Genomic DNA, 24,339 nt, shown 5'->3' on the forward strand with positions numbered 1-24,339 from the left:
TTTTCTTTTTAAAAAATTTTACTTTTTCAGGCATTTTTAATAGTTACTGCTGATTTTGGAAAAAATTTAAAATTTTAATTAATTAAATTATTACTAACAATTTTTTTAATAACTATCCCATATTAACAAAATTTACTAAGAAATCCTAATATTTTAATAAATGTCACCTCTGAACAAAAATTCACCTGTTTGTATGCTTATGTTTAATGTTTATGAAAATATTTGATAATAAAAAAAAATCAATTAAAAATTATTAGAATTTATTTTATTTAATATTTTATTAATTATCATGATAATTAATAAAATATTAAATAAAATAAATTCTGATTATTTTTTTGTTTTTTTAATATTACCAAATATTTAATATATTAGTAACTTAAAATGATGTGTTTTTAAGTTGTTTTACAGTGACATTGAAAGTTGAGAATACTCATAATCTAATATAAGAGCAGGTATTTAAAGCCTGACTTAGTTGCTTCTTAGGATGCCTGTTGCCCCTATTAATCATACCAAGTGCCATAAGTACCAAACCATGACCAGTCAATATCTCACACAGTTACTTTTTCGGTGCAAAGAATCTCACACGATTTAAGTACACTCACATGCGCGCCAGGATTCAGTTGAAGTGGAAAATCACGGTGTTTTTTAATTGATGAAAATCTTAAAATATTACATGTGTAAATACGTAGAATGAGTGAGTTTACGGTGTTGCAATATTTAGAATTAGAATTAGAATTGTCCAATCTATGTTAAAAAAAACAAAAATGGTAGACTCACATCAACCTCTCCCTGTCACACATAACAAAAACTAGAAAGAGGGAACACTACATTAAGTATTAGGTAAGGCAAGACCACGTTCGCATTCCAATAATAATTTGAATTGTAATTTCTTCTTGGTCTTGGTGATAATAGAAGATGAAGAAAACGCCTTGTTCCTCTTATCAGAAGAACCACCTGATTGGGTCCTTCCCAAGCCCAGGGGCACCAAACTACAGAGAGAAAGGCGCAGTGATAAGTTCCCAAAAGGGATGGAGCTCAGAGAGAGTAGCAAAAGCTTCAAGCAGCAGCATAAGAAGACACACAATGTCTGGTCTCACACCCTTCTTCAGCGCCGGCGGAAGAACAATGCCTTCCAAATGGGACGAAGCTGAGAGATGGATTTGTAGCCCAGTTTCTTCTTCTTCTGCTGACGTCAGACAACCTCATCAGCGTAGACCCAAGTCCATAAGCGGCCCAATTGTTGATCATGGTCAACAAGGCGGCCCTCAAGTGGCGGCTTGTTACTACTCCAATAACCATGCCTACTCACCTTCTTCTTCTTCTTCTTCTATGGGTCCGATTCGGCAGGGTTTGGTTGTGAGGAACTTGGTAGTTGGTTCACCGTTCTCCACCGGTGTGCTTGCACCGCTTGCTGTTTCTGTTCACCATTATGATGATGCTTATCATTTTGGGGATGGAATGGATTCTTCTGGTAGTCCTCTGCTCCACGCTGCACCGCTCTGCCCTCAACACTCATATCACCCATCGTCTCCTATCTGCCAAGGTAAAATATAGCGGGAAAAATCAGGTGCACTCGTCTTTACAAAGTTGATAATTAAAAGTAGTTAAGTAAAAATTTAGCTAAATCAGTCAAAATGATCTGATCACTGTAACTAAATTTTCATTTATTTATGGTAAATTCTACTCTATCTTTCCTATAATAACATGTATATTACCCTCTGTGACATGTCACTCTCTAATTGGTGGTTATGTTAATTATAGTTAAACTATTGGTAATTAAATTATAGCCCAAATGGGTAATTGTATAATTTACTAAACTATTAAAAATTTAATTTTTTGTTTCTTCCCCAAATCATGCTCCGAACAAATAAATAAAATAAATACAATAAAAAATAAAAATATGAAAGAGAGTATTATAAATTTTATAATGTCAAACAAAAAGAAAATATTTTATAATTTTTTTAGTACTGTTAGTACTCTTTAATTTAGTATTATTTTAGACTATAAATTTTCATTATTTATGGCTTTATTGTTACTTATAATTAAATTTTTATTTATTTTATCCTTGGATCATAATTTATATTATACAAAATTTTGATAATAAACGTAGTATATAATAATTATAATTACAAATTTTACAAGGTCAGAATAAAGAATATAAAAATTAATACAAAACAAAAATAGAGTACATCAAAAAATGAAAAAAAATCATACAGATCAAAAATAATAAAAATTCCATAAAATCAACAATATATATCATATGAACAAAAAAATACAATAAAAATAAATAAAATTCGTATGAATAAAATCAAATAAAAAAATAAAAAAATTTCGTACACAACCTAAATACAATGTAGTAAAGGATAGGAAAAAAAAAGAATTCATATGAGCAAAAAAATAATAAAAATATCATAAAAAAAAGTCAACAATATTTGTCATATGAATAAAAGAAATACAATAAAATAAATAAAAAATCATATGAACAAAGCCAAACAAAAATAAAAAAAAAGATTTCATAAAAAATATACCTATAAAAAATAATATAGTAAATGATAAAAAAAACTCATAAAAATATAACATAAGAAATCAGAACACTACACAAATAATATAAAAATATTTATCATATAAATAAAAAATATAATAAAAAATATAAAAATTAAAATATAAAAATGAGTACTAAAAATAAAAAAATTAAAATATTCAATTTACTAGTGATTAAAACAAATCTGAACTATTTTAATGAAAAAATAAATTAGAACGAACAACTATGAAAAAGTAGGAAGAACTACAAAGAATTATTGTGAAGGTAATAGTTACTGGTATCCTTTTCAAAGAAGAAAATGAAGGGTAGGGTTGGTAAAAAAGAAATAAATTTTTCATCTAATTTTCCAAGGATAATAAGTAACCATAAAACGCAGAGGCTACAAATTTTAGCTTCTCCTGAACGTGCTTTCAGAAGCAGAATCAATTCTGCATTCAGAAAGATAAAAATGGCCAAATATAAAAGTGAAACTTTCAAAAAGCTCAAACGTACTTCTCTCCTCTCCAACGCGTTTGCCAAACACACCCTAAGCAAGACAAGTGGGGTACAGGTTGAGTTATTTTTTCTTTCAATTTCAGAGAGGAATGAAAAAATGGGCATTGAGCTTCTGAACAATGATAAGAAATATAACTTTACTTTTTAATGTTTACAGAAATTATATATTCTTCCCTCTTATAAAAATATTTAATTACAAAATTACTCTACTTTAGTTAATATATTAACTCTTATTAAGTTAAATTAACTCAAACTAAAATTAAACATCCAATTAAAACATGCAATGTCATAAGGGGTAATTTACATGTTGATTTAGAGGGGGTTGGGTAGAACTCACCTTTATTTATATATCTCTCTCAACAAACATTTTCTATTTAAATTAGTAATAATCATAGGAAATTCACTTATTTGGTTCATTTATAGCTCATTAAATATTATCATTTTAAATTAGTATGTGATCAGTCATAATTTATATTTATTAAATTTACAAACATAAATTAATAAAAATTATTAGAATTATAATTTAAAAATTAAGATTTATTGTATACGGTGATTGGGGTGCTGGTAATCTGATGACTGGTCAGAGGGAGAAAACGTGAAATTGTGATTTTGAAAAAAGAAAGAAAAAGTTAAAATAAATAAAAAGATAATTTAAAATTTTTTTATTAAAAGTATTATCCCTAACCTTTTTCATAGGGTTTTTCTCAGACCTTGTAATCCGTGCGTGTCGACATTCTGCTTTTAGATGTTGGTCTGATCAATACTTACTACTTTACTAGCCACACCAAATTCTTTGTTACAGACGTACAGTACAGGCCAATTCTGTATTCAGTATTCAGTGTTTTTTGTTCTCCAATTTATTTTTTATAATAAATTTTAAATATTTATTAAATTTTTATATTTTTAAATTAAATATTAATTATTTTTTTTAATAATTAAGCACTAAATTAGCAAATTTTTAGACATCGTAACACCTACAGTATATTTGTTAATAACGATTTATTTCTTCTTACTCTATAACAAAAAATGTTAATAACGATTTCTAAAAAGAGAAATTGGAATTAAACTTGTTAGTTATGATTTTTTTTTTAATTTACTTTGAATTGAAATTATTATTAGCGATTTTTTTATATTTCATAAAATTAGTGAAATTATTACTAACTATTTTTTTTTTTGGATTATGCTATACGTACATCAAAATTAGTCATCAGTATAAAATATATGTTAAAATACAAATATACATTAAAAATAAACTAAACTAATATTTATACACAAATACATTGGTAACTAATTTTAGTGGCTAATTTTAGTGGCAAATAGCATTTCTCTAAATGGATAGATAGATAAACAAAAAAAATACTAATTTGTATTCTTTTAAAATGAAGAGTAGAAGATTCTAGAGAATAAAATGAAGGATGAGTGAAGATTAGTATTTTCTAGAAAAGGAATATTATATATATAACTTGAGTTTGAATATGTTGAGTTTGAATATGTTGCGGGAATTGGAATCTGCTAAATAATGAAATACAGGGTCTCATCCAAAGACACCACCAAGTTTTGAAAGTTCGGTAACACTATTGAGTATTGAGATTCTGTATATATATATATTGAATTGGTTATTACTTTATAGCAAATGTGTGACACTTTCTCTGTTGGACAAATTAATGTGAATTATGTTGCATATAAAGAAAGAATTTTTCTCTGTATAAAAGTTTCAATCATTAGGATGAAATAACATTACCACTGTGGACATTTCATTCAATGAACACAAGATTGAATTTGATTTGCAGATTTACTAGATAAGAATCACGATGAGGATGACATGATGTTCTCAAAATGTGACAAAGGAACACAAATGAGCCCTGCAGATGAAACAGAGAGTGATCTGCATTCATCTCCAGAATCTTGCACCGGTTCAGCCATGGTTCAACCGGGTTGCCATTCCCCTAAGCTTGAGGTCAGAGATGTGCAGGTTGATAGCCAAGCTACTCTTATCAGGGGATCCAAAAGGCACGCAACGAAATCTCTGAGTAGCCACAAAGAGTTCAGAGAAAATAGTACAGAAACCAGCCAATTTTCGCCTTGGGATATTGAAGACTCAGCCTCAGACATTTCCAAGTATTTTCTTTATAGTTTCTCATAATCCTTCATATGTCTTTTTTTATCCATCTAAGCTTTTGGAAAAAAGTGATTTTATAACATGATATTTTCACATAAATCCAAAATATTTTCTTTCTTCAGAATGTGTGTTAGAGACATAATCATTCATATTTCTCTTCCTATCAGTTTAAGTGTTTGGGAGGAGTGCGGTGTCGTACTAGCTCATCTTGTTGCTTAAATATGTGATCGAAAAGTATTAGAGATATAACCATTCATGTTACTTTTTTCTATCATTAACGAGACATAATCTCCGTTGCTTATTCAGGGTGCGAAAATCACATAATGTCGTTTTTGTGTTTGTAAATTTATGAATGTACATTTATTCTGAAGCAGGTTAAAGAGAGAGGAAGCCAAAATCATTGCGTGGGAGAATTTGCAGAAAGCAAAGGCCGAAGCTGCAATACGCAAACTTGAGGTTCTTTTATTCATCAACATTTCTATATTTCACTTTCTTTTATTCATAGTCAATGAGTCAATAACATTATTTTGATGCCCAATATTTAAATGGTTATCCAATTAAAAGAATGAAAATTAAGAAAATGGTGTGAACAGATGAAATTGGAGAAGAAGCGATCATCATCAATGGATAAGATTCTAAGCAAGTTGAGAAAGGCAGAGACAAAAGCTGAAAATATGAGAAGCTCGATCCCTGAACAAGAAAACCGGACTTCCAAGAACTGCAAAGTGTTTTCATTCCCGATATGGTCCCCAATCAGCTGCTTCAGCACCCATGCTGTTGCTGACTGAACCACTCAAGTCATTATGATTTTGACCCTTTTTCCACAAGAATCTAGTACTAGTGTGCTACACTCTTGTCTTAATTCATGCCGTTTCATGCATTTGTATATACCACACTTGTTTATGGGACATACTATATATTCGCCTTTTTTATTTTTTTCTCATTCTTTTTTTCTATGTGGAAGTAAAAATAGTAAATATTGTTGGGATTTCAATCTGATTGAATCATACTACTACATTCATTTCACAAAGTAACGAGTATTTTATCTGTCTCAAAACAAACAAGTGTTTTTCTATTACCAAAAATATTCTATGTTTTTTTTCCTTCAATTTCTTTTATGTTTTTTCCTTCTTCTCCTAGGTTGTCTTTTTTTATACCTTTCTACATGGCCGCCTTCATTTTTTCTTATATATTTCTTTGTTTATTTATTTGTTTGTTTCTTTGTGTATTTGTAAAAAAAATATAAAGGGTAAAGAAGAAAAAAGAAAAAAAAAGGAAATTTTTATTAGAAAAATAGCGAATTTTTTATACAAAAATAAAATTTATAATGATTAACGTATAGAAATTTTTAAAAATAAATATAACTTTTTTTTAAGAGAAACACAAGAAAAAAAATATATAAATTTAAAATCATAAACACATAACTTTTTTAAAGTTAAACACAATGTTTTGAAAGTAAAAGTTGAGCTTCGTGTTTACTCTTAGATCTCACCTAAGCTTCGTATGGGAAAAGTAATACCTGTAGTTGATATTTCATTAGGGCTAATTATAATTGGTTATTGTTTATATATAAGACATACATATTTAATTTGATGGGCTTGGACCTTGGAGATAGTGATTAAATAGTGTTTTGAGTTTTGGGACTTTTTTTTATGTAAGACAAATGATTCTCCAATGTTATCATAATTTTGATCTTCGTTCAGCAATTATAGTTTCGGATAAGAAAATTATTTTTTTGAAATAGAGAATTAGAGATATCCTGAGCTAGGCTTCTGAATGGTTTTGTGTTTTATGGTTCTGGTGTTTCTTTGTTTTTCATTTTGTGCGATATCCGAATTTTTAAGAAATGTATCCAGAATTTATTTCACTTACATTTTATTAATTTAGTTTGTGTAAATAATTAAGTTTCATTTGCTATAAATTGAGTTTAATTATTATAATTCTTAATATTTTATGATTGATCTTCATTTATGTCGAGCTCCCTTGAACAAAATTTGCATGGCATATCGGATGGGTCGTACAATTTTGGATTTTGAAACATCAACAAGCCTCATAACTTGTAATTTGTTTATATGTGTGCATAAATTATAATCTGTGAGAATAACTTGTAACCACTGTTTATGATATTTGTAACGGCTAAAAAGTACATGTATGTAGTTGAGGAAATGTAAAATCTAAATGGAAGTAAGTGCTAAATTAGTTTGGAAGGTTATTGCTAGTTTACATAAGGTTAATTTCATAATTCTCATGGTTGATGAATGCAAGAAAATAAAATTAGTATCAACAAGCCTCACCAACAACTAGACATTGAAGTTTATGAGAAATTTTGATGTAAACACTGAAAAATAAATTATTTTTAAAGTTATAGTTACATTAATCAAATCAATAAAGCTCAATGAAAAAGTTGATCATTTTAAAGAAAGATTAATGACTAGGGGTACAAAGAAAAAGAAGTATTGATCCTGTATTATCCTATTAAAAAACAAGTAGAATATTCGTTACAATCCAGATTAGAAGAAGAAAAAAGGTACTTAAAATGAATGAAATGTGTTCCATGAATGAATGAACGAAATGAAATACTTGGAGTGGTAAGAACTCATTGGCATCCTCTGTTTTGTGTGTGTGTGTGTGTGATATATAAAGCTTGGTAAGTTTGAGAGACAAAACGTTGCTAGTGTTATTCTGCTATTGTTAATGGGATTTATTGTTGGTTTATGATGGTGATTAATAATGGATGGAATTGATTGTGTTTTGGTAAATTTGATTGTTGAGTATGCAAATTCAATAAAATTGTAAATTAAATTGCATGTGCTTAATTATGCTTGGAGTTAGATTGATTATATTAATGATTGTTAATTTGTGTCGTTGTTAGATGATGCTTGGAAAAAAAGAAAATGTAGTGGTAATAAATTAATTAATGTGACTAGACAGCTACTTGGATGGTAGATTCAGGATTATGAGATAGAGTTCATGAATCTAACTAGAAAACTTATTAACGAGTAATATTAGGATTATTGATATTCTAAAGTAATTAGAAGAATTAAGTACGATTTTGGTCTCTATGGTTTAGGTTGAAAAATTTTTTGTTCTTAATTTTTTTTTGTATACAAAACCATTTCTAAGGTTTAACATAATTTTAAAATTATTATTTTAGACAGATTAATCTTTTAAATGACAAAAATATTCCATTCTTCTCTTCATACCATCACCACCACTTCACCCATTATCACTCTATCACCGTCTGTAAGGTAGCGTTTGTTTTTGGAGACAGTACACAAAGACATAGACAATAAATGTTTAAAACGTGTTTGGTAGCAGAGACATGGACAATGGACATATTGTCTCTGGAACAGTTTTTTTAATTTTAGTGTCCACTTTTTTATGAAGGACAATGATGGACACGGAAATTAACAAAGTGGACACAGATTTTTTAATGAAAATTCTTTCCCATTTTATCCCTACATATTATTATTATTCCATTGTTACCCTTTTTTAAATCATATCATAAGCCCTAATTTTGTGTTGTGCAGCAGCCTTCTCCTCCAAGATTATCTTCCCCATGCTCTCTGTTTCGTCTCTCCTTCTTCCTTCTCTTTTTCAGATTCTTTTTTCGTTTCACTTCCCAGGTCTACCTCTCTGTCTCTTTTCTTTCTCTTTGCTCTCTGTTCCTTTCTTCTTCTTCTTATTTCTCTTCTTTCTCTCTGTCTCTTCTCTTTCTCTTTGTTTTTTGTCCCATTCTTCTTCTTTTTATTTCTCTTCTTTCTCCGGTGTTCTATTGTTTAGTACTTTATCTTATTCTTCTTTCTTTTTCTTTGTTTCTTTTTTTTCTTCTTTACTCTTCTCCTCTTCATTTTTTTTGCTCAACTAATTTAACTACAACATTTCAGAAGCAAAATATTTATTAGAGCTTGTCACAACTTTTGGAATTCACGTGTTCTTCTCTTTCTCAATCACGCAAGTATATAACTCTGCCTTTCCTCTTTGCTTCTTAATTTTGTTTGTATTATTTTACTTTAAATTATTGGGTTCTTTTGGCTTCTTTTATTTTTATTTGTTTATATTGTTTGTGATTTGAAAATGTAAAAATTGAATATAGACATGAAAAATGATATTTTTGGTGTCAAAATTTTTAATTTATGGAGTCCTGCTGTGAATGAATGATTGAACATATTTTGTTTAGAATGGAATAAGGAATGAAAAAAATTATATTGAACTCTTCTTATTGATTTGAATGCAAAAATAAAATAATTAGTTGGTGATGTTGTTATTTTTATTCTTATTGATTATTTATAGTATTTATGTTATTTTATAATAAATTATGATTTAAATTTTTTATCTGTTGTTAGGGAAGAATGGAACCATTGGACTACTCTGAACAATTTAGGCGATTTCTTTTTTTTTTTATTATTTTATGATTGAGATTGAACTTGAGACAGCCACACTATTAATTTTGATGTTTGCATTTTTTTGTTTGAGAAATAAGAGAAGGAGACATTTGTTGATTAGGAATAGAGAAATTAATACTAATCCCTTAAGACGGAATGTGTTAAGCCGCATAATAGGAGGATGCGATAGGAATTGTATTTGGGAATTAAGGATGAGCGTAGATGCATTAGGAAGATTATGTGAGTTACTTAAAGTTCAGGGTGGATTAAGCGATGAATGTCCTGTAAATATACCAGAGCAAGTGATTATATTTTTAATAATTTTAGCTCATCATAAAAAGAATCGCACACTCCAAGTTAGATTTTATAGGTCAGGAGAAACAATAAGTAAGTATTTTAATAAAGTTTTGTCGTCGGTCATACGTGTCCAAAGCCTGTTGTTTGCAAAGCCTGTTCCTGTTCCAGATGACTGCATAGATCCCCGATGAAAATGGTTCAAGGTACGTCTAATGAAGAAATATGGTTGTGGTTTTGTATTATATATGGTTTGGTATAGAGATAGTTTTGAACCTTCAATTTCTTTGCTTTAGAACTGTCTAGGAGCATTAGATGGAACATATATAGATGTGACTCTCCCTGAAGAAGATAAATCAAGATACAGAACAAGAAAGGGTAAAATATCAACCAACGTCCAAGGCGTATGCAATCGAGATATAAATTTTGTGTACGTACTTAGTGGATGGGAAGGATCCGCATCGGATTCAAGAGTCCTTAGAGATGCAATTTCACGTTGTAATAACCTCAAGATACCAATTGGTATGTAATAGTTAAATTTTAGGTAACAAAAACACTTCAAAATTTTTAATTCATAAAATTTTCTTAATCCTCATAACGTGTCTCTTTTAATTTATAGGGAATTATTATTTAGTGGATGCTGGTTATACTAATTGCAAGAGGTTTCTAGCACCATATAGGCAAACTCGATACCACGTACAAGAATGGGCCTATGGTAGAAATGCGCCTAGAAACTTTCGAGAATATTTTAACAAGAAGCACTCTTCAGCTAGGAACATTATTGAACGTTGTTTTGGTTTATTGAAGAAGAGATGGGCAATTTTGAGGAGTCCTTGTTTTTACCAAATCAAGACACAAAATAAAATAATTATTGCTTGTTGTTTATTACAAAATTTTATTTGGCTTAATATGGACTCCGATCCTGAGGAGGACATATCACTTGAGAATGAGCAAGTGCTTATTGGAGAGGAGCATGGTGATAACCAAGATGGCGATGATGAAATGATTGACAGTGTAGAGGGCAGCAATGAATGGACTGTTTGGCGAGACAACTTAGCACATGAAATATACAATGAGTGGATGCATAGCCGAATTAATTAATTGTCATATGATTGGCTTATTTGATTGAAAATGTATATTATTGATTCATTTTGATTCATTCTCTCTAATCTTAATATTCTCTGAAATCTTTATATTCCTGTATTTGTTACTTGTACAATCGTCTCCTTTTCCATATTTTTCTTCAACATAGTGTCAAAGTGGTAACATCAACTAAGACCTAATCATATAACTATTTTTCTGAGTTCCTAAAAGATGGATCATCTTTCTTTTGTAGCCTCCTGTTTTCACATTTTTGTGATTTCTGTTTATATCTACGTCTTGCATTTTCCTGCTTGCAATCATATTTAACTCTTTTCCAGCCCAATTTCCCTTTTAGATTGATTGAAAGATTGGTTAGCTTTGTTTCATGATATTTATTATACCTGGTGGGTTTTCTTATCCTTTTTAATTCCCTGTCTAATGAATTTAAAAAAAAAATAGTTTTCAACTAACTTGCCATTCCTCTAATTTCTTATCAAAATTTTTAGCTTGGTTGGAAGTTGGAACTCATGCTTAGCTCACTTAATCTCTTGTTGTCACTTTCTTTCAAAACAAGCATTGATTACCTAGATTTTGAAAAAATAATTGATGGAAAGGCAACCTGAACTATACATACGAATGTTCAAGCTGCTAGTTGCCATGTCTTAGGACACCTTCACCAAAGACTGTTCTTCTAGCCAAGCTAACTGCCTTTGGCTTGTTTTTGATAGTTTGAATTATTATGTGTATTTTATTTAAATATATTGTATTGATACATTATAAAGATAATGTCATGATATGTTTATGATGTTCAATTGAATTCTGATTTAGTTAATCTAGATTGTAGAGACAAATGGACAGGCATGTTTGGACTGATGAGGAGACAGAAGTATTTGTTGGTTTTATGGAGGAGCTTGTCATTGAAGGAAGAATAGCTGATGCAAGTCAATTTAGGCCTGGATCTTTTGAGAAACTTGCTGCAAAAATGAATGAGAGGTTTCCAAGTGGTGGTTTTCAAATAACTCATTGCAAAAACAAGGTTAAGAGGTTGAAAGAGAAATATCAATTTGCTGCTGACATGGCAGGCTGTAGCGGTTTTGGATGGGATGATGTGAAGCAATGCGTGGTTGTGGACAACAAAGAGATCCTCGCTGCTTATATGAAGGTTGGTTTACAAGTTTGATTTTGTTGAATTAATTTTATTCTACTTGATAGTCTGTCCTTCTTTGTTGATCTTTTATTTTTTATTTTTTCTAGAAACAAGGAGTAAGGTTGTATACTCCAGGAAAGCCTTTTTCCCTTTATACGCGCTTGGAAAAAATATTTTGTAAGGAAAGAGCAAATGGGGATGCTGCTGTATGCGGCAATGACACTGAAGAAGAATGCAAATGAATGGGTATGAAGAAATGGACGAAGAAGATACGGATTTCTTTAACTCAAATCATGATTGTAGTGAATCTCTACTCCAACAATCAAATTCTGTGGCTTCATTTTCTGGGAAGAAACAAGGAAAGAAGCCTTCCTCATTTAAAGCGGCAAAGGATACCAAGATGATGAAGGAGTTAACTGACACGCTGAAATATGTGTTCGATCAACAGGGAAAGCGTTTGGATGCTTTTGCCCAAGCTATGGTAAACACTCGTGAGGAAAAAAAGACTGGTGATATACTCAGCGAACTTGGATTCACTGATGATGAAGTTATTTCTATTGCACTCAAGTTCTCCACAAATCCTCAACTGGAAAAAATGTTTTGGTCATTGGAAAATAGTCAGAAAACCGAATTTATTAGAGCTATATTGCATACTTAGAATTAGAGTTAATCTCTTTGAGTTATCATTTCATTTTGTGCAGACTTAGGTTCAAACAAGCATAATTTTACATGCAAGATTTTTTTGATGTTAGTGCATAGTTAGTTTTACGTATTGGTTTTAATTATGTTACTGCAGAAACTTGTTCAAAATGGGTGCTTAATTGTTTAATCTTTTGGTTAGAAATTGTTTAATTGTTTAAGATTTTGGTTAGAAATTAATATCTTGTATATGGTTTAAAATAAATATAAATTCATTTATTGTAAATTATTTTTTCTTAAAAATAATGTTTTTTTCATAAGGTTACGTCCAGTCTTCGATGTTAGTTTTTCCGGTGTTCATTGTTAATAAGGTTGAAGAATAGATAATTTGCAATTAGTAGACCTCATTTCATTGTGTTGCACTAGTTTGGAAAGGTTTGTTATGCAAAAGAACCCAAAATAGTTAAACGGAGCGGTTCAAGTACACTTGGGAAACTCATATATTGTATTTCAGAAAAATCAACCATGTAGAGATGGAATGAACAAGCATAACTCAATGGTCCACTTCTAAAAAATAAAGCTCGAAAACTATTATTAAGTGTAACAATAAGTGACACAAGTTATTGAAACTTCAGGCTCAACGATATTCTACATGTAAATGCATATGTCCCATGTCCTAAACATGTATGCATATTCTCTCTTCTCTCATGGAAATTTGAAATAGAATAAAATGATGACTATGAATAATATTTAAAAAAATAAAATATTAAGCAGTTGCAGTTTGATCATTTTGTACTTCATCAACCATCAGCCATTCCCACCTCTGAAAACCAAACTCAGTCCTTCCTGTAACAGAGAACACACAGTTAGTCAAATTTACATGCTTCAATTACATTTTATGCTACATCAAAACTACAATGCAAAAGCATCTCAATTGAATTAAACAATGGCTTTCCTCTGTTACCAAAAAGAAAAGTCTACCCAAGCTAGAAACAAAAGTGGGGTGTTCACAGAGAGAAGTCCTAGCCTCCTACGTCAGTTTGTGGTCAAAACTCCCCATTCATACCCCAATCCAGAGGATCTAAATATGCTTGGCTGTGGCAGATAGCAATAGCTCTTCAAAACAGAGCTTGCCTCTAAAGTGAGTAAGAGCCTATCCAGCTTTTGCTTAATCTAAGTGCACAACAATATTTATTTACAAATGAATTCACCCATATTGGTTCACTTTACAAATGAATTCACCCTTATGGTCCATACCTTCATGCTGCTGCTTTTCTTTTCTTTTCCCTTAGTTCATTTTCTTCTAGGAATTTTCTTTCTTCACCTTAAGCTATCGACACCTTCACCTTGGTAGAATTGTGGCAGGAAGATCAACCAGTGTTAGATTAACAACTACCAAAATTACCAAATTAAATGGATGACACGAATCTTTCAAACTGAGATGTATAGGAACAGAATGGACAATAATATAAGGCCACTTGAAACGGAGTTCCCTCTGGCCCTTCGCGATATATAACCCGAAACCCTTCATTATCCTATTTTATCTGTTTAAAGAAGTAACATTACAACAATGCAAATTACTGATTTCAAGTTCTATATCTAAAAGGGTGGACAATAAAAATATAGCATAGTTGTAGTGTAGACAGCATACTTTCCAATCAGTGTATGATGGTGTACTTGTACTAGACCTTTTACTATATTCAGAAACACTCCTCAACTATAGTACTAATAAACATTCAATCATTACAAAGCAAATATGGCTAAGGAATGCTGTTATTAGTACCTTGTTGTTTTGAAGAATGCAAGAGTTAAGTCTGAACAAGGTTTTTGAGCATGTGATAATTTGTCATATGAGGTGAGGCAAGAGTGTTGTCCAGCCTCTTCCTATACAGCTCTACAATCTCTCTTTTCTTCTCCATCTTCTTTGCATCTCCAAAGAAAAAAAATACAAGAAAGTCCCTTTTACTAAAAAAAAACACAATCTTCATCATAAGCTCAATTCATATAGTCAAGTACTAATAATAGTATCCAGGTAGTAAATTTTGATCAAAATTTAATATTGCACTTACATGAAACTTTGCTCAGTTTGGCTTTGAATGATAGTAAAAGATTGGAATTTGCAGAAGCTAAATCAATGAAAGAATTATTGAGTTGGTAATATGATAATTAGAAGAATATATAGAGGATATTTTTCTTAAAGTGGGGGACCACAAGCTAACAAGAACTGCACAAAATAGTAGAATTCCGTAACTCCCAACCAACTCTAACTATTATGAATACTGCTAAGCATTAGCTCCTTAATTACCCACTTTTAAGGGTTGAACTAATGATGTATATTTACATGAGTTTGATTTTGAGTAAACAATCGACCCTGTCTTTATTCTTTCTTCAGCAAAGACAATATAGGAAACATTACCCAAATTCATTCATGATGAAGCTCCTCCACATACACATACATAGCCATTCTAGATATAGCTCAAATATAATGACCAGAAACAATAATCAATAACAAAGATGATTCACAACACTGTCTATTTTTCAATAACAAATTTCTTATTGTATAAAATATAGTGTTCCAACATGGAAGTGCTCATAAAACTAATAATGAAATCCATGAGCCAGCACTTTGCCATGAAAGTGCAGTGCTTTTTCAGCGTTACCACATAGACAGAGAGCTTTGATGATTGTTGTCAACGTTATGGTATAAGGCTGAAAATCACTCTTGAAAATCTTTGCAAAAGCAGAGACAGCAAAAGTGATCCAAATCCATTCGGCAGGAACAATTGATTAAGATATTCAAAGTAAATAAGTTGGGAGCGATTACCCTGGATTGCAATTGCTGAAAAAGGGAAATGGCGGTGGGGCAATGGTTGGTCTTGGCAAGAGATCCCAAAATCTTGGGGAATTGAAGGATGGATGGAGGGCAACACATAAAGAGCATGTGAGTGAAGGAATCAACAGCTTCATCAAGCGATTGGGGCTGAGAGTGAGAGTGTAGGGATGAAGTTGAAGGGAAGCAAAGACCGAGAGCGGAATGAGGAACAGAATTTGGGATTTGAAGAAGAGCGTACCTTAACATGATTCGTGAGAATGGGAACAATGACAACATTCTTGCAATCAAGAGAGGTATGGTAAAACGGAATGCGATGTGTTGAAGAGTAGTCCACCAGAGAGAGTGAGAAGAGTTTAGCGAAAGGTTAGGGAGGGCAAGGATTAGAGATATAGGGAAGGAGGGGAGGGATGTCTATTTTAGTCATTTTACCTAATATTTTAGTCTTGTCCATGTATTTTTATGTATATCCAAACATGATACTAGACATTACATTAGTGTCTTGTCCATCATAACCAAACACAATACATAAACAATAATTTTTAATGTCTCCGCCCTATTGTCTCTGTCTCAGTGTCATGTTCTGTTCTGTCTCTGAAAACAAACGCAGCCTAATATCCCACCCACTACCACCTCATCACCATCTGTTCATAAATCCAATAAAAAAAACTTAACCTTCAACAACAACTTTAAATAAATCAAAATCAAAGTAGCAATTCATCACCAAAACCATCATCATTAACAAGAAACAAGAAAATCATGATCATCATCGCTAAAACAAACATTAACAAGAAAGAGAGGGAAAGGGGAGGGAAGGGGAAGGGCGGCGGAGGGCAGGGAGAGAAGGAGAAGTGAGGTGCGATGGTGATGTTGAAAACGCGAAGAACACAACCACCACCACCTCCTCCCCGATGATGACGAGGAACACGAAGGCGAGGGCGAGGTGCTGCGAGGGTAAGGGTGGGGTGCTGCGAGGCGAGGGCAAGTTGTGACGAGATTAGGGCGCAAGTCGCGGCGCTGCGAGGGTGATGGCCAAGCGATAGCAAGGGTGAGGTACTGCCTTTAGCTCGAGACTTAATTGGAGGTAGAGGGCTTCTTCTTCCTTACCCATTCTACCAAATCTTGATTTGGTGATGGTCGGACTAGTGGAAGAACTTGACGGCCTGGGCGGAGAAGGCGTAGGAGAGTTTGAGGACTTACTTGACGTCGGAGGAAGTGACGGAGAGGAAGGAGTCATAGAGAGATTGCTCGATGGAGTGAGAGGGAGTGGTGGCGATGATGTAGTAGAGGATTTTGACGGTGGGGGAGAGGGAGGAGGGTGAATCTAGGTAGGAGGAAAAGGGCTGGGTGTGGCGGTGGTTGGGCTAAGGTATTTTGGTTCGAAGGACGATTTTAAAATTTTGTTGAACTTTAGAGACGATTTTGTATGACAAAAAATGTATGTTGGAGATAAAAAAATGTTTGGCCTATACCTTAAAGACCAAAATCATACTTAACCCTAATTAGAATTAACGACTAAGAATTCAATTTAGTTCTTTAGTATAATGTGAACTAGTTAACAAATTAAATAATCACTAGAATTTTTAGGGTGTGTGTGATTTAAATATTATCTTATTACTTAGATTTTATTTGTATGAAAATTAAATACACTCAAAAAAAATGTGAAAATTGAAATGATAATATTTTTTGAAATTAAACTTATTTAAAAATAATTTTTTAAACTTCAAACCAAATATAATCATATAATACCTATCTTAAAATTTTTAAGAATTATAAATTCTTCCAAGCAGATTCACCCTTGTGTTGATGAGGCTTATCCACAACAAACAAAAGCCTTACCCAAAATTTTTCTATTGGGTCATTTTGAATCAAATTTGACTCGACTTCGTTAAAATCGGTCAAACCCAAAACATAAAGACTAAAGAGCTTACCCAATTTGTTATTCGCCAAAGTTGCTATCCCTCCAGCGCATCATCACAGTGAAATTTTTACTTCGAATTTTTGGTATGAATGATAGTTGATATCACGAAATCATTTCCATTATTTATATGTTTTGCTGTTGATATTATTCTGTTGATCATAACTTTGATTTTATTTAAAATTTTTCTTACAACGTTGTTGTTATTTGTTAATCCATGTGTGGACTATTGTGTTCATCCTCAATTTCTGGTTTAAGACCCAGTTTTAAATCTAATACAACATTAGCCCAAACTATTAGGATTTTATCGTGGTTAGAATTGAGTATGGGTCTAGAAAATGAAACTGATCATCGTAATTTTAGGCCTAATCTGAGTCAAGAAAAATCCAGTTTAATTCTGTTGATAAACACCTCTACTTTTCCAAACTAGCTTCTAGTATTCAATTTCTAAAATTATTTAATATTTATTCAAATTCCAGCTTTAAATTTTCTTACTTTTAAAAAGATAAATAACTAAAGATTTACAAATTTTACCACCATATCTATCACATCAAAACCATCCCTTAGCATTAATAACAAAAGCCAATCAGTCAAACAATTCTAATAATTACGACATGTTCCAAATTAAGAGGTATAGCTAGCATAGCCCTGTGTTTTGAAGCCAGCAGGGACATGAAATATATATTCAGTCTGCTTTTAAGTGTTTTTCTATTGGTCCCAAAAGTGTGGAATTAAGATAATCTTGGGGACCATGAGCAGGTAAGCCTGGAATTAATACCCCAATAACCCTGAAAGCAAATAGAAGCCATCCTTCTTTGTAGTGAGGTCCATTTTGGTATGCAATAGTAAAGCTCCTTATTAGTTCCAAAATTGCATTCATTGTCATGGGTATCACACACCATAGCGAGAAGTAGTTCTTGTTCGGTTCTTCTTCAAGAACCTGCATGCATTTTAAGAAAAATATATAATTGGACTCATACTTATCATAACAAACAAAAGAAAAGAAAACAAGAAAGGTAGAAGGAGAAAGAAACACATACCTTGAGCTGATATCGCCAATCAAAGAAAAGGCATATCCCAAAGTGCTTGAACATCATTTCCTTATCATCGTACGGTAACCTCGGAACTATATCATTGCAATAAACAAATCTACAATACCTTACCGAATGTTCCTTCAATTTCTGTTTCATATACATTGCATATGCTTCATCTCCAACTCTCGGTTGCCCAAACGTGTAGATCCCTTCAAGCCTCTCCAACAACAACGTCTCTTCATGCAAAAACAACACTGTCCCAAACAAAATTGCAAGTGCACCTCCCAAACTATGACCCGTTACTATGAACTTTGCATTCTCATTTTCACTCAGCCTTTTTCTTAGAATGTCCCTAATAACATAATATGCTAATGGTGGAAGACGCTCGTCTCTTTCAATTTCCTTTGGCCATCCCACATTCTTTTGTAGCCCTAATGCTTTCATGAAGCCGCCGTGCATTCTTCCGACGCCGGGGATTCCGTACCATGAGATGTCGATGTCCGTGCACCAATCGTCGGCGTTGAAGGGTTCTGTTCCTCTGAAGGCCACAACATAAGTGTCCCGGTTTTGGTGTTTGTCTAAAGCTATCAACACTTGAGTTGAGGCCTTTTCTTGATACTCTGTTCAACGCATGTCAAATGTAAGATATGGTCTATTTTTACAAGGGTCAATTGGAATCTCATGTAAATGTAATTAAATTTAGCCAAATAATTTAACTGTTTTCATCTATTGACTTTACATAAAATCAACCGTACTTCATTTTTACCTTTAATTTACTATTATTAGTTTAATTCGATTTATATATTACACGTTTCTCTAATAGTAAATTAAATAAATTTAATTTGATTTACATATAAATAACATAAATTAAATTAAATTAATTCGATTTATATAAAAGTATTTATAAAAAACGTGCAACAAGAATTGGTTTAAGATATCTGCATAATTTTAAATCGCAAACAATTTATTGATGTGAATTATCCAAAATATTTTGTGTTAAACATATCCTAATAGAAAATAAACAAGATATTGTTTACTTTGTGATGCTCATACTTATTTCTTTATGTTTATAAACGAGATTAATTAATATGAAACATTATAAAATGCTTGTTAGTTCTTATTACCATTCCAGCAGTCAAAGAAGCCCACATATTCCATCTGCAAATATAGACAAAAATCAGAAGAGACATTAATTATTAGAGATATGAAAAGAGATGGACTAGTAATTAATTTGATACCTTCCAGTGATCTTCGACAGTAGTTTCAATATGAGCAGCATTTTCATAGGATGCTTTTGAGGCCATCATAGAAAGGGCAATATAGTATTTGCTATCTTCACGAGTGATGCCATCCAATTTTACTCGCACATCTAAATTCCCAATACAAGACAAATACTTTGCTGATCTTGGATCCGGCAACACTAACTTCCCTGTGAAGAAATAAGTTATTTTCAAAATGCAAAACATCATCATCTTCTTAACGAAAAATTATGACATTTATTCTAAAAATACATGTTTGCTAAATTCTATTTAAAATTATAATAATATAGATATAGTGTACTACTAGGGTGTAACAAAATCCTTGAGAAAAATTTAAGGGTGAATTTATTATTTTTTGTTAATATTTTTAGTTGTGAGTTCAATTTCATTTTTTAGTTTAATAATTTAATAATATATTTTTAATTTATATTTTTAAATATTATTGATAAAAAATAATAAAATTTGTTTTCCTTTTAGTATTTCTAAAAATGCACAAGGCATTTCTAAAATTTTGGTAAGCCTAGCCAGTTTATTTTATGAAGAATAAATATTTAAATTATTTTTTAATAAATTTTTAACTATATTAAATGTATATTAAAATTAGTATCAGTGTAAAATATATATTAAAATATAAAATATATATTAAATATAAATTAAATTATACACATATTTGTATATAATATATAATAGTTAATTTTAGTAGTTAATTTTAGTCAAATAATATTTTTGATAAATTTTAGATTAAATAATTTAATTTTTAATAAATTTTTATTATTTAAGTTTGGAGAATTACAGTCTTAACTAATTAGTTCTTTCGTTGTTTTCAATAAATAATATGTGGATTAAGTTGATCGACAAAAAAGTGAGTACCAAGCACATAAAAATAAACTATTGGTATCCACAAAAAAGGGGAAAGAGAGAATAATACTGTAAAATCATCAATGAGGTTCTGCTAATGACATTTCTTTGAGAGAGTAATGAAAAACGTTTTAATTGAAAATTCAAACTTTTAATATTTTAAATATGCATTAAAAAAAGCATTAAAATTATTTTAAAAAATTTCAACGATTATTATTTTTGTTTACTTATTAACAAATGCCTTTGAGTTACAAGTTGAAACTAAAAAATTTTTTTCTATGTCGCGTTACACGTTGAAATTAAAGTTACTTTCCTATGCTTGACACAATTTCATTAAGGATTTTATTAATTATATCTTAAGGATATAGGTTAAGCATATTATAAAAAAAATATTTTATAAAAATTAACTTTTTATTTTTTAAACACAACAAAAACATTAAAAAAAATTATTATCATATTTTTAAAATATATTCTTAAGACATAAGTTAAGTAAATCCTTTCATTAATAATTTAACGATTACAGTAGTTAATAATCTGTGGTCCCTCTATAATTAACTTGTTAAAAATTCAAAAAGCCAAAGTACTATAATATTTTTAAAAAAATTAAATTTTCAAAGATCTCTTACAATATTTTATTAAAGAAAATAAAAAATTAAACTATTATTTCTATTCACAAATATTTAGAATACAAACAAATTTATTAAAAAAAATAAAATTAATTTTATATTTATAGAAAATAAATTTGAATGACAAAATTGATTTTATGAAGCTAAAATTATATTAGAAAAAAAAGGTTTACTAACTAGTTATAGGGATAAAATTGAAAGATATTTGAAGCATTGGAGACAAAATTTAAATATATTAATGTTAAAAATATTTTTAAAAATTTTTAAAAAATTAAAAATAAAAAATATATTTTATCCTAATTATTTTAATGAAAAATCCTTAATGTTACGAAAGGTTGCGGTGCAAAATATGTGCAAATTGATTAGTCACTCATCTATCTGCTACTTTACACTTTGCCTAGATGTTAGTAATAAGTCTTAAATAGGGTTAAATTTTTAAGAAGTTAGAGAGTATTAGAAAGGGATAAATTCTTAAAAGAGATGATTCATCAGGACATGTTAGAAGAGATTTTAATTTTATAATTAAAATTTTAAATTTGATATTTGTTATTTCTATTTTCTTAAATAAAAATAAGAAAAGAGACTTTTATATTAAAAAGCCAAGTTAAATATAAAATTAATTATTTATATATTTTTATTTGATGATAATTAATTATTACATATTGTCCTTAAACTTTGGTGTCTAATTTATAAAAAAGTAAAAAAATTAATATCTAATTTAAATAAATAATATGAAAATAAATAATTTTAGAATATTAAAAACTTATCTTAAAAAAAGTTAGATAAATTCGACATCAAAATAGTCTGTACTAGAGAATTGCCTTTATTTAATAACTTAAGTTTCAGAAGAAAAAAAGCTTATGACACATGTATTGTTATAAATAATAAAGTCATCAAATTTGAAGTAATCCATAAAGTAGTCATTTTGATTTGTAACTTCATGTAACACTCATTGGTATTCTATTATTTTTGTTAAAGATATAATTATTTATATATTTTATTTAAAGTTTAAATTTGTGAAATAAATTATCACATGATATTGTATTAGATTTCTTTTGACAAAAAAAATTTAGATTTCGATCCATATTGGATAAAAAAAAAACTATTCTGCTTTTTTATTTAGGCCAATTCAGTAAACATATTCACTTCTAGCTTCTTTTTCTTTTGTTTTTATATTAATCAAAGTAATGGAGGGAGAATAAAAGTAAAACACAAAAGTCCAAATTGAAAGAGCTATACAAAAATTAAGAGCATCTTGTATTTTAAAGGTGCTTATTTGCTGAAATATTTAATTGATACCTTTATTTAAAAATTAAACTGACTCCAATTTTTAAGTTTTGTTAAAATCACATATTTAATCATATTTTCCTTGTTAATCATTACATCAACTTTTCTTATAAATAAGTAGAAAAAAATAAAACATTTTACACCCTTAATTATAATTAAGCTGCCAACTTGGCAACTTGTGTGTGTATGTTTATTTTCAAAGGCTTAATTATCTCTAAAATTGAGAGTGTGCAGATGTATTCAAGTATACATTTAAATAAATTATTATTATTATTATTATCATTATTATTATTATATATATATATATATATATATATATATATATATATATATATATATATATATATATATATATATATATATATATAAGCAAAAGGTGTACTAGCAGGAACAAATATTATAGAAAATATTAGTAGAGGATATATATATATATATATTAATGAAAAATGAAAGTAATTAATTACCTCTTAGAAAGTTAAATATGATATAGAAGATACCACCGTTGAGGGCAATCAAGTTGATGAGAAGCTCAACGCAGATCCCAAAGAACGCTAATGGCTTGGCCATCAACTGCAAGAGCTTCTGGGCCAAGATAGAGATGAATATAAGCCACCGGTGGCCGAAGCTCTCATCCACTTCGCCCTCCGCGTGGCTCTCCACAAACCTCCTTCGCGACATGTTTCGCGAAGTGAGGACGTGAAGCAGATCGAAGAACCGGGCGTCTTCGTGCTTCAGCAGCATGTAGCTGTCTGCGAAGCCCTTGTCGCAGTCGTCGCTGGTTTTGGCCGCCATGGCTACTACCTTGTTACAAATGAAAGGAGTGATGAAGGTGGTTTCTAGCTAGGAAGCTGAAAGGTTCCTGCTTATTAATTGGTTTTTATATAGAAACGTGGTAGCCATGTGTTGCGGGATTATATATAATATTTTCTATTAATTGGTTTTTATATAATTCGCCACAAATTTAAATTTTATTTAAAAAATTTTTATCGATCAATAGATTAAGAGGAGTGTTAGGAGATCAGTAGAATTTGTAATGTTTAGTTATTAATAAGCTATTATTAATATTTTTAATAGTGTAAGATGATATTTAATGGTGTAAGATTAATTATTTTTTTTAATAGTTAAGTATTGGTCAAATTTTAATAAAAATGTTGATCTCCTAAACTTTTTCATAGATTAATGCATTCACAAAGCAAAATTAATTTAAATGCTCAATATTTATTTAAATGGATGAATGAACAGACTAATATAAAAAAAATGTTAGCCTTTTCTCGATATAAAATGCGTAAAGATTCTATTACTAATTGTTCATACCCTGGCCCAATGCCAAAGGCCCAGGTCCAAATAAAAGGCCTAATCTGAAGGATTAAGCCTAACTAAGTACCGACCTTCACGTAAGAAGTCGGTACCAACCACGACTTGCTCTAAAGAAATCGGACATGAGATTAGCTGGCAGATAAACACTCATTCAAATGAGTAACCGCCCCTAAAATCTCTCTAACCGCTTCATAAAGCCATATCTTAACCTCCCCAAGATAATGGGGCGGTTAACACCCTAAAGATACGGCACTACTCCAACGGTGGTTATTGGCTCACCACTATAAATACACTGACACCCCTCAGGTATCTCTAAGCCCAATACTCTCTAGACCTGCTCACACTCTTGCTAACTTAGGCATCAGAGTGTCTTTGCAGGTACCACCCCCTCTCCTCGTACAAACAAGTCGGACGGAGTCCCCCGAGCTGCATACTCATACGGAAACCTCCTCCTTCACACATTTGGGCCAGTCAACGCCATCCATTCAGTCAACCTCCGGTTACCC

At 30.6% G+C, this 24,339-nt stretch overlaps 2 protein-coding genes across 2 annotated transcripts; one reads left to right on the forward strand and one right to left on the reverse strand.

Annotated features, from left to right (window-relative positions):
* The first annotated feature begins 622 nt into the window (after positions 1-622).
* Positions 623-6,186, forward strand: LOC112798616 (uncharacterized). Its single transcript, XM_025841630.3, has 4 exons — positions 623-1,543; positions 4,828-5,155; positions 5,531-5,612; positions 5,750-6,186. The coding sequence occupies exons 1-4, from the start codon at positions 916-918 to the stop codon at positions 5,942-5,944; spliced, it is 1,233 nt and encodes a 410-aa protein (XP_025697415.1). The 5' UTR covers positions 623-915; the 3' UTR covers positions 5,945-6,186.
* An 11,809-nt stretch (positions 6,187-17,995) lies between these two features.
* On the reverse strand, positions 17,996-23,682 carry LOC112798632 (triacylglycerol lipase OBL1). Its single transcript, XM_025841631.3, has 5 exons — positions 22,981-23,682; positions 19,725-19,915; positions 19,611-19,644; positions 18,493-19,106; positions 17,996-18,392 (listed from the first exon to the last, which is right to left on the reverse strand). The coding sequence occupies exons 1-5, from the start codon at positions 23,306-23,308 to the stop codon at positions 18,138-18,140; spliced, it is 1,422 nt and encodes a 473-aa protein (XP_025697416.1). The 5' UTR covers positions 23,309-23,682; the 3' UTR covers positions 17,996-18,137.
* Positions 23,683-24,339: the final 657 nt, after the last annotated feature.

This window comes from Arachis hypogaea, chromosome 1, assembly GCF_003086295.3.
Source record: "Arachis hypogaea cultivar Tifrunner chromosome 1, arahy.Tifrunner.gnm2.J5K5, whole genome shotgun sequence".
Lineage (NCBI taxonomy): Eukaryota > Viridiplantae > Streptophyta > Magnoliopsida > Fabales > Fabaceae > Arachis > Arachis hypogaea.